Source organism: Stegostoma tigrinum, chromosome 1 (genome assembly GCF_030684315.1).
Source record: "Stegostoma tigrinum isolate sSteTig4 chromosome 1, sSteTig4.hap1, whole genome shotgun sequence".
In the NCBI taxonomy this organism is placed as follows: Eukaryota; Metazoa; Chordata; class Chondrichthyes; order Orectolobiformes; family Stegostomatidae; genus Stegostoma; species Stegostoma tigrinum.
In genome coordinates, this window is record NC_081354.1 from 119,855,417 (window position 1) to 119,867,441 (window position 12,025).

General features: G+C 38.1%; 1 protein-coding gene across 2 annotated transcripts in view; it reads right to left on the minus strand.

Annotated features, from left to right (window-relative positions):
* The window catches only part of ipo11 (importin 11), a 417,913-nt gene that overhangs the window by 201,941 nt on the left and 203,947 nt on the right, over window positions 1-12,025 (minus strand). For both annotated transcript variants that reach the window (XM_048538184.1, XM_048538176.1), the window contains exons 22-23: window positions 9,434-9,510; window positions 3,873-3,952 (exon numbers count right to left, since the gene is read on the minus strand). In XM_048538184.1, the coding sequence (XP_048394141.1) occupies window positions 3,873-3,952; window positions 9,434-9,510 (157 nt within the window). The remainder of the gene's footprint in view (window positions 1-3,872; window positions 3,953-9,433; window positions 9,511-12,025) is intronic.

A 12,025-nucleotide genomic window follows, 5' to 3' on the forward strand; every position in this document is an offset into this window, starting at 1 on the left:
GTCCAACAGTTACAATATTCTTGTAAGCTGTGTGGATGACAAGTGAACAAACTGACGATAGTACCGTCTTCGAGGAAGCCATTCAATTACGGAGGAGGAACTAGAAATGTGGTGAAATGAAGCCTCTGACAAAAAGTCAGTGTATTTGAAACATTAGCTGTTTTCTCTGCAGGTGGAGTGCCAGACCTGCTGAGTTTTTCCAGCAAATTTATGTTTTTGTTGTAAATTTCAAGCATCGGCAGATCTTTGTTTTATTTTAAGGTTATCCCACCAATGTTAAATAGGGTCTTCTCCCACAGGAATGAGGATGAATCCAGTTGTTGCCACACACACAAAAACCTTAGACAGATTGCTATCAATGAAATTAATAGGACTAGAAAGAAAGTTCTGTTGAAAGAATTTGAACATTTTGGACCTTAAGTGAAAAACAGAATGTCCAAAGTAATACTTTTGGGATTACAACTTGGGCCATGGGCAAATCGATACAGACTAAATATAGTCAAGGAGTTAAATGCAGTTAAAGATTAACATAGAAAGAATGGGTTTCAGATTATGGGGCATCAGCGTCAGTACTGGTGTATGATGTTATTCCTGTCAGATGGGCTTCACTTGAATAATCTGCACATCAATGTCCTGGCAAATCAACTAACAAGGACTGTAGAGAAGGTTTTAAAGTAAGTGGGGGCAGGGTGGCTACAAAGTGGGACGGAACGATGACAGGGAATAAGGAGTATATGATGCAAAAGGATCTGGCAGTTTGCAGAATAATTAATGATAGCCTCAGTGCGACAAGAGGCAGTGTACAAATTTTTTTTTTAAAAATCAGCAAATTGGGTCATTGAGGGAAAATATGACTAAAAAGGCAAAATTAATGTTTTTTTACAAAAATTCACAGAATATTTGGAATAACAAATTAATTGAAAGCATAAATAGGAGTTTTATGGAGTTGACCTTATACACAACATAGAGACATAGTTACAAGGAGATCAAAGCTGAAAGCTAAATTTGGTGGTGCATGTGACTTTTCAAAGTGGATGGATAATGGGGTATCTTGGTTACTAGAAGACGGAATATGTACAGTGGCAAGAAATTATCTTGGATCAAAAGATGTACAATCCATATTAGGTGAGGTAAGAATTAACCAGGACACTGTGGACAGTCCGACATAATAAAGTGTGAAGCTGGATGAACACACCAGGCCGAGCAGCATCTTAGGACCACAAAAGCTGACGTTTCGGGCCTAGACTGAATAAATCAGTAGATAATGAAGCCATGAAAGAAATGTAGTTCACTAATTATGGGTGATTGTAAACTTTATGTAGATTGGGAACATCAAATTTACAGCAGCGATCACAAAAACAATTTTTTATAGCTTATTTAGGACAGTTTCCAAGAACAGTATGTTGTGGATCCAAAAGGGAAAGATTATTTTAAATCTGAAGATATACATATTCTAGCGAGGAAGAATAATTCTAAAAAAGAGATAAACCAAACATGGCTAACCAAGTAAGTTAAGAATATCATCAAATTGAAAGAAATGTCATACAATATAGAAAAGATTGGTGGCAAGTCAGAGGACGAGGAAAGTTTTAAAACAAAAAAATGAGCAAAAAATTAATAAAGAGGGCAAAATAAAACTATGAGGGTACACTTGCAAGTAATATCAAGGTGGCCAGCAAAGAGTTTCTTTAAATATACAGAAAGGAAGACAGGCCAAAGTGAACCCAAGCCCCTTCAAGAATGAGGCTGGGGAAATAACGGCATTCCAAGAATACTAAATCAAGGGAAAAATGAGGGTGGTATGCCGCAGTCACAGCCTGTTAGTGAGAGAGTGACCCATTTATTGCTAATCCCTGTTTTCTGCCCATTAGTCAATCCTTAATGCGTACCAGTACTTTACCCCCAATTTCTTTAACTGTGCTAACCAAATTGCCAAACTCCTTTTTTTAAACAGCCTTTTCACTATTTACACATTGATAAAGTTGTCATTTTCTTTTCTGTTAGCTGCTTTTCTAATTCCTCTCTGAACCTTACATATTCAACATGTGTTCTGAAGAAGGTTCACTGGGGCAAAATGTTAACTCTGATTCCACTCCACAGGTGCTGCCAGACCTGCTGAGCTATTCCAGCAATTTCTGTTATCGTTTCTGATTTCTAGCATCCACAGTTCTTTCAGTGCTTTTATATTCAGCCTGATACCTGGCATAAGAACACTCCTTATGTTTTATCACAATCCCCCCCTCTTCCAACATCCAGGGAGCTCTCAATTTGTTTACCTCACCTTTCCTCTCTGTGGAAAACGTTACAACTGTATCTGAATTATTACATCTTTAAAGGCAGCCCTTTATTCAGTTCTAATCTTCTGCTAATCTTTGGGCCAGATCCATTCTTGCCCTGTTGAGATTCTCTTTCTCCCAATTAATTATTTTTATTGTGATTGTTTCCTGTCCTGTTCCATATCCAAACTAATGCTTATGGCATAGTGACTACTGTGGCTTAAGTGCTACTCTCATGACATGATCAACACCGCCCTCCTCATTCCTAAGAAGTAGGTATGCCAATACCTTGTTTCTTATTGGATAGTAAAAATACTCCTGTACAAAATTCTCTAAGAAATCTTTCTCTTCTCTGCCATTTACACTATTGCTATCTCTGTCTGTCATTAGATAGATAATTGAAGTCCTCCATTATTTGCTACAACTCCATAATTCTTGCATATTTCAGTCTTGGTCACAGCATGTTTATCCATAAAAGCAACAAACCAGCAGCTGATTACTGCATGGGGCATTACAAGAGGAGTTTCCTGTGACCACTGCCCAGTTAAGATATATGCTCTGTGCAGAGAGCAAAATTCAATTTTACAGGAATTTTATGTATTGCCTTCATCCTCTCCATGACATGCCATTTTTGAGTTAGCCTGCTTTAGCAGCTAACAGCATAGTATGCTTGATTTGTGTGCTTGGCCTATACCTGGCAGCCTAGCATCATCATATTTCAGGTTCATTGTGAATTATTGATGCTTTAAAACTCATGAAAACTGAAACATAAACAATACAATTAGGATAGATACTTAAATAATCAAGATGGTTCAAGCTGTCTGTATTCGTATACAGTGAAACCTGGTCAACATCCAGGTTTGAGTTGTTCAGTGGAAAATAATGTGCACACAAAGTGAGTGGTGGATGATGGCAATCTGCAACAAAGGAAGAACCTGACCATTTTGGCTTGACATTTAGTGGTATTACCATTCCTGACTTGGAACTGAATTTCTTCATTGCCTCAGGAGCAAAATCCTGCAATTGTTTTTCTAGGAGCACTTATATTTACCTATTTCCTCAATGCACTGTAGCTGTTTAACAAGGTAGCTCACCATTCCTTCAAGGGGGCTGAGGGATGGGCAATGCAGGTCATTCCATGAATGAATGTAAAACCCCGCCCCCAGAGGGGCCAGATACCGTCCTTTATTTATAAGAGGTCCAAGGTATGCAGGAACCTCAGAAATGTTGGCAGAGGGGAACGTGTAAGGGGGTAGATTCATGAATCACAACAACCTGCATGTGGCACCACCAATTTGCAATGCCGTGATACAACTTTCACATGCATGCTGATCAAATATGGCAATAGACCGCGTGTGGAAAATGCAGAATGGAGAAAAAATTGCAAAACAAAAAAAAATGCTCTGCACCAAACATAAATAACTTGAGTAAAGAAGGTATCAGGAAAGTGCCTGAATAAAGCAAACAGGCTTGGTCAGATGAAAGAACCAAACAGCACTGCTAAAAACACAACAAAGAGGGCTTTAAAACTAAGTTTCATGCAACAATTTGTTTCTTGAAGTGGTATTGGTGCTTGAGAAAATATTTCATAATTACCTGTAAAAATTCTGAAGAGGTCAAGAAAATGTAAGCATTTATAATCTGGAAACAAGTCTTTACATTTTCTGATCCAAGCTCTGCAAGTAAAGAAAACAGAACATAAATTAGAAGCACAGGGAAGAACACCAAAACATTTTTGACAATGGGGATATAGTCTTGAGTAACCAGCCAGCAGTTCCAAAAGGGATAAAACAAATACACCCAAATCCACAACGTTCCCATGTTTAAGCAGGTGGTTCAATGGCAGAAAAACACAAGTGAAAAAATGAATGAAATTCACAGCCAGATTTTCCAGAGAACGGCAAACTCACTCTAGCCTGTTTTTTTTTCCACACAAGGGAGTTCTACATTTGGAAGGAGATTCCAAACCAGGTTTCTTCAGAAATACTGAGCCATACTTCCATTCTGACAGTTCTGTCATCGGGTGGTTTGTGGGGTGATGTACTCAGCATGGGATCAGTTTAGTAGTTAGTCGGGATTGTTATGATTTTTAAAATTTTTTAAAAAATTTTCCCATTTCCAGGTGTAGAGGAATTGCTGAGAGGAATGTTAGATTCCTTCACAAATTCCTTCAGCGAGCAATTCCTATCTATGTGGAAATAACGATTGTATGACCAGTGGAAAATTTGCCGCCCAGTTACTGAATGCAAAACAGCTGCGATAGCCATTTGTGATAATGGGAACTGCAAATGCTGGAGAATCCAAGATAATAAAATGTCAGGCTGGATGAACACAGCAGGCCAAGCAGCATCTCAGGAGCACAAAAGCTGACCCCACCCCATCCCCCTCTCTGATGAAGGGTCTAGGCCTGAAATGTCAGCTTTTGTGCTCCTGAGATACTGCTGGGCCTGCTGTGTTCATCCTGCGATAGCCATTTAATTATTTCCCTGATGACTCTGACATGATCTGACCCCTAACAAAAAAGGAAATGAAGGGAAAACTGAATCAAGAAAAACAAGTAGTTTTTAGAAATATTCATTTATCTCCAACAATAGTTAAAGGTGAGGGAATGAAACTTTACAATTAAGTTACTTCTTAGTGTTCATAGCTGACAGAAATTAGGAACCCTCTCACATTAAAAAGTTACAATAGAATGGATATACTGCAACCTTTTTTGATGGGTTTACTGGATACCTAACATGTAAGTAAGTAATTTTACAACCTTTTTGGTATCTTCAGAAGTATAATTTTAGCAAAGGTTTTAGGGAGCAATTCCACAGTAATTTGCTGATGTCCATGCTTTTAGTTCAGCCTTGGACCAAATGTATGCATTTCCTACATAAGAAACTGTCTAAATTCTTAATTTGTGCAAACCAAATTTAGCCTAAAACAGACTGTCATTTGTAGCTGTCATTAAAGTATAATGTATAACTGCTTGTGAACTTTGAGAAGGTTTACTTTTAAGGGAAGCATTGGAAAAGCAGCTCAATTATGAACTGACTGAAATAGCATCTCTGGTAATTGATTCACATGGGCCCTGAAGGTTGGAAGCATATATAAATAGCCAACATAATGTGATTTAACATTTATGAATGCGAATTACAAGAGTTCTGGAGTTGTGTCTCAAGGTGTTCAGCAGAGGAAGAGAAGTGTTTGATTACTTTTGATGGAACAAAGCAACTGATTGGTGAGTATTTCTTTAAAGTAAAAGAAAGGTCTTTAGTTTGTGCCTAAAGATAACGGTCTCAATGTCCGTTACATTCATGTTGATACCAGGGTCCTGTATGTCCACCTCGTTCTTTGAAATGGTCCTAAAACTTGGGACTATCACCTGAAGGACCTTGAAGTACCATCAATGCTGTTGGAGATGGATTCTCTACATTAGCTGGGAGTTATAGGTATACTGACGCCAGCATCCTTGAAGAAGCCAACAGCATCAGTGTCGAAGCCAAGATTATCCAAAACCAAGTCTGCTGAGCCAGCCACCTAGTTAGGATGTCCAGTGAGGAACACCTTTACAGAAGCTGAAATCTAAAAATGGGAGATTGTCCACTTAAATTTCATGGTGAGGGTGTGCTGATACATAATGTGGATTTTAAAAGAAGATCTGTGGCAATCAAAACCTAATTGATGCACCACACAGCATAAATTTAGCTTAGCCCAGAATCACAGGATGTTCAAGCTCTGGAACTACAATACCACTTTTTAATTTGTACATAGGATGTGCGCATTGCTAGCTGAGCTGACATTGCTTCCCATCCTCAATCGGCCTTGAATTTAGTGACTTACTACAGCCATTTCAGAAGGCAGTCAGAGTCATCCTCATTACTGTGGGTATGGGTCACACCTATGCCAGACCAAGCCAGGATGGCAGATTGAAATGTTTAAATTTCAAATAGGGCTGGACAACGAGATGCAAGGAGGATGGTTTCCCTGGCTGGAAAGTCAAGAATTAGGGGTATAGTCTCAGGATATGAGGGTAGACCAATTAGGACTGAGATGAGGAAATGTTTCTTCAGTCGTGAACCTGTGGAATTCTCTTTCACACAGGAGGCTGTGGAGGTAAAGTCATTAAATATTTTTAAGAAAAGAAAGAAAGTGGAAATATGACATTTAAAGGTCCAGCCATGATCATATTAAAAAGTGGAGAAGGCTCAAAAGGGTCAAGTGACTTCCTCATTTCTATGTCTATGCTTCCTTCTAAGAGGACATTAGTGAAGCAGAATTATTTTTTTTTACGACAATTGACAATGGCTACTTGGTTGTCATTGGTCAGGTTTTAATTCCAGAATTTTATCTGAATCAAATTTCACCATCGGTTCAGTGGAATTCAAACCTATAACCCCAGAACATTAGATGCGGTCTCTGGATTAGTAGTCTAGTCACATTACTACTGCTCCACTACCTCCCAATTATATGTACATAACTGCATCAAAATCAAAGTGGGAATGTAACTGCACTACAACACCACTGTAAATACGAAAAATATTTTTTCCCCACACATATTCATTAAACCATGCACTTTTAAGGTTGTATGTTGAAGGCAAGAACATCTTGATATATCTCGAATCCTGATTCACAGCTTTTTTTTTTCAGAATACGAGAGATAACATATACATCAGACATGGTAAGCAACTTATTTTAGTAATGAAAACTGAACAGGTATCACTGTTCAAGTCACTGAATCATATGACATTCATACCAAACACCTCTTTTGTATCTAAACCCCTTGCTAAGAATTTGTGTTACTCTTCCTAACTAGTCAGTGAGAAAACATGAAGACATCACAATTTCTTTTGAAACTCTAGGGCTGGTGAGCCCTGTCAAAACAAGAACTAAAAAGACCCATCAACTGTTCAGTGATCTGAAAACAGTGGAATGCTCCAATGCTAGTTTCATGATTTCTTACAGCAGTTTCATAGAAAACACATCAATCACCCTTACTGACAAAAACCAAACATGCCCTCCACCATACTGAGATCTATGTAATTCTGACAAGGACATTTTGCTGTTAGAAATTAAAATAAAGATGTCCTCTATTAGTTAGTCATGTGGATATCCACTATTTTTGATCTCCACCGTAGGAGATTTCTCCATTAATGTCAGATTATAGTAACATCAGCCAGGAGCTCCACTGAGTATCCTGTGGCTAGACACTTGGCCAATTCAGTCTACCAACTGGGAGATAACAAGTCAAGAGAGGCAGTCTCCTTTAACTCACATTCAGCTTTTGAAAATTAATGTTTTCATGTCAAGTAAACAAGAGGAAATTAAACTAAACACAAAAAATGTCTTTGCTTCATGTAGAAAATAACTTGAAGAAGTCAATCCATTTTTATATATATGCAACTCAATTCCAAGGCTGGAAAATTGCATTATCATTGATTGGCTGTCAACTGTGAAATTTAGCATTTTACCATTTTCTAAGTACGGTCACATGAATCAACATGCACTCACTTAGTAACTATAGAACATTTCCTCTCCTCACACACTCACCCAACCAGGAAATAATGTAAAGCCAATGTCTATCTTGCAAAAATAATTACAACATAATTATTATCTGCAACCTGAATTTGAAACATAACAGATTTTATTCTGTAGATTCAATTTAACATTTAAAAAGCAGAAGTTCTAATGATAACTAATTGCATTATTGCTTCTTAACACATCTACATGCACTGTACCTCCCTTGTGGAAGAGTGTTAATAAGCTGACCTGTGAAGATGGAGTTTTATGTGCTGTTGTTGGGAGCATTCAGAGTCTTATTTGAGAAAAGCTTTAATTATGGGGGAAATCGACCTTCTTCAGACGGACTGTCCAATCTAGTCATTCACACTACTTTAAGTAAAAGATTGGAAAATGTTCCTTAAGCCATCACTCTGAATTATGATGGAATTACGATTCAGATAGAAGGAAAATGATGAAATATTTTGCATTTATACAATGCGTTTTATGCGCTCAGGTCTTCTGGAGAGATTGAGAAAGTTTTTGAAGTAAATATGTCTATTGACAATTCATGACAAAAAAATCTGCTTCACTAAAAAATTCACTCCCTCTCTAAACCCAGCTGAATAAGTGACAAATCTCTCTCCCCAAGTAATATAAAGAAAAGAACTGTGCCAATTTCCCCATGGCTTAGGTTGTAATCCTGAAGATATTACTTAGGCGGTTCAAGTTTTTTCATTTTAGGTCAGCACATGTCATGACAGGGCCAGGACTACAGGGTGGGTAAATAAATGGAAGACGGTGCTCAGGCTCCAAAATTATTAAACCCAACCATGTTTCTTGGATTTGTTCTTTGAAAAGAGCTTGCTACAGTGTGCCAGTGAGGTTCTGTGCAAGCTGGAAGAACAGCATCTCATTTTATACTTGGGGACCCTACAGCCTTCAGGGTTCGATGTTGAGTTTAAGCAATTGCTGCTTTCAGCACAGCCAACCTATTTTCATCTACTTATGACCCCCATTATCAAGTTTTCTTTTTCCCAGGCTAACCATTATCCACAAAAACTCAAAGCACGGCAGGTGCTGTAAATCAGGAACAAAAACAGAAGTTGCTGGAAAAGCTCAGCAGGTCTGGCAGCATCTATGAAGAAAAATCAGAGTTAATGTTTTGGGTCCCATGACCCTTCCTCAGAACCCTACTGAGAAAAGGTCACTGGACCTGCTGAGCTTTTCCAGCAACTTCTGTTTTTGTTACCATTATTTATCTCTTTGCCCACCTAACTGCCTTTGTTTCTGTTTCTCTTCATTCTTCACCTACTTACTTCCACATCTGCCAACTACCACTCACACCCTCTTGCCCCACCACCTACCCACCGGTTTTCCGCATTTATACCAACTTTCCTTAGCTACAAAGAGTTCTGAAGAAGGATCACTGACCCCTTAACGCTAATTCTGCCTTCTCTCCAAAGGTGCCACCAAACCTGTTGAGCTTCTCTAGCAATTTCTGCTTTTGTTTCTCTCTCCCAAGTAGTTGGTTTCTGTCAAACTTTGATATAGAGTTAAAAAAAGAGCAGAATAATTGATACCTGCAATCTGGTACAAGGAAATGTGCAAAAAAAAAAGCAATTTCTCAGAAACCTACTTGTAATTAAACTATAACATCAAACTATACTTACCCAGTAAAGCACACATATTCTGAAAAATACCAAGGAGCTCTGGCGTGATTGATGGGCTGTTTTCCAAAGTCACTAACCTATAAGATGATAGTAAAAATTAGTGAGGAGTTTCACTAACATTTAGCAGTTACACAATAAACAAATGAACAGCATCAACTGGTAAGATCTAAAATACTGCAGTATCTCAATGGGCAATCTTGACAGCAAAAATCTGAGCACTGTCACTGATTATGATACTTAAGACTGTAATTAGCAAATTCAGAATACCATTTAATCACACAGCTCATTTGCTAAAGGAATTAACATCTACAGATTTTTTTTAAAAAATCAAAAACACAGAATAATGTTCGAAATAAGATCACAATTGTCAGTTCATCTTAACTTAATTTCAGAAATGTATGTGTTCCTCTCCTCATTTAAAAAAATATATAATCTTGCTGAGCATTATCTCATACAAAGAATGAATTACACTGTTGTACTCCCCATTGGTTGATATATTGCTGGTACTATGATGTAATAAGTCTCAAACTAGTTTTAAGATGTACATAAGCAATGGCCATGCTGGGCTACTGACTGGGCTTCTGGTCTTTTCACCTTGGCAACTGAATTGTGATTGTATCAATTCTCTTCTAAACGTGTGTAAAAGTACAGATTAAACACATATACGTGGAATACGGCCATTCATTCCGTACTTGCTCCTCCAAATAGCAGTAAACAAATAGTATATTTGGTTGTCTTCACACAAAATCTTACACAAATAGTGCTTGAATGTACTGGCTTGACAAGCTTATCACTCGCTATTAATTTAAAGATAATATGTTATAGCTCAAAATACTACCCCAAAATTAGAATTTACAACTCTGGTACACATGTTTTCCTGGAAATTTAATTACATGCCATTTGTTCCTGTATCTACTTGAAGTGACTAAAATTTCTATGAGCCAGGGTTTGATTTTACTATTATGTGCAGTTACCTAAGGATCAATGTTCTGCCTATGGAGGGAGCATTACAAAGGTTTAGCAAACTGATTCCTGGGATGGCAGGACTGATGTATGAAGACAGACCAAATCAGTTTGAACTATATTGAAGTACAAAAGAAAGGCGGGGGGGGATCGCATAGAAATCTGTAAAATTCCAACAGGACTAGACAGGCTAAAATCAGTAAGGACACTGCCAATGACTGGGAAGTCCAGAACCAGGAGTCACAGCTCACGAATACAGGGTAGGCCATTCAGGACTGACATAAACAGAAATTTCAACAGCTAGCAAGTGGTAACACTGTGGAGCTCTATGCCACAGGAAATAGTTGAGGTCAAAATATTGAATATTTTCAAGGAATCATTCTTGGTTCTAAAAGGATCGAAGTATATAGGAAGAAAGCAGGAATAGGGTACTGAAATTGATGATCAGTCACTATTATGATGAATGGTGCAGCAGACTCGAAGGGCTGATTGGCCTACAACTGTTTTGGTTCTCTATGTTTCTATGAGCACAAAGCAGAAGGAAGAGAGTGTAAACGCGCAAACAAACTGAGTGCAACATTGTAAGTGGAGCTTGAGTGTACAAAATGATCAGCCGTGATCTTATTGAATGGAGGAGCAGGCTCGGGGGCCAGATGGCCTACTCCTCCTCCTATTTCTCATGTTCTTTTTTTTTGTTCATTGCTTTCTCTTTATTAAGTCAAACTTCTAATACTCAGATGGTAATACAAATTGTACAAGCTCACAAATTCCTAATATTTTTTATGGTTCCATTTTAGAAGCTATCAAATTTCAAAAGTGATGTGAATCAATCTGTCACAAATGTATGCCCATTAATAGTATACAAGTGAAGACTAAGTTAATGGTCAAATTGAGCAATAGCCTTGAAACTGGGAACACCCTAGAATGTGGCTTGCTCTTTACTCGGGATTTGGGATGAGTGTGTCGTTAGGAGAGTGCGACATATGTGAGAGAAAATAGTCGGGTTAGCTCAACTCAAAGATTAGTCCAAAGTTCTCATAAACTTAACAAACAAAGGAGTTTATCTTTGCCCTCATTCTTTCTAAAAGCTTGACTGATGATCAGGAGTGGGAACCCAGCTGTCATTTTTCCTTTCCTTGATGCAAGTGGATGAGGCTAATTGTTGTGCACCTATCACCACTGTAGGTGAGATAAGTTAACTCAGTACAGAGTTACCGCTCACCATAACTCTTAATTCCTTTACTGTTCAAAAATCTATCTTTGCCTTAAAAGTCATTCAATGAGGAAGCCTCAACAGTTGCACTGGGCAGGGAATTCCATAGACTTAACCCTTTGGGTGAAGACATTCCTCCTCAACTCAGTATTAAATCCGCTCCCTCTTATTTTCAGACTATGCTCCCTAATTCGAATTTCACCTGCCAGTTTAAACAACCTCCCTGTTTCTATCTTATCTATTCCCTTCATAATTTTATGTTTCCTAAAGATCTCCCATCATTCTTCTAAATTCTAGTGAGTATTGTCCCAGTCTCCTCAATCTCTCCTCATAAGCCCATCCTCTCCTTGCCAGAATCAACTTAGTTAACATCCTGCGCACCCCCACAGCACATTATTTCTCAAGTAGGGAGATCA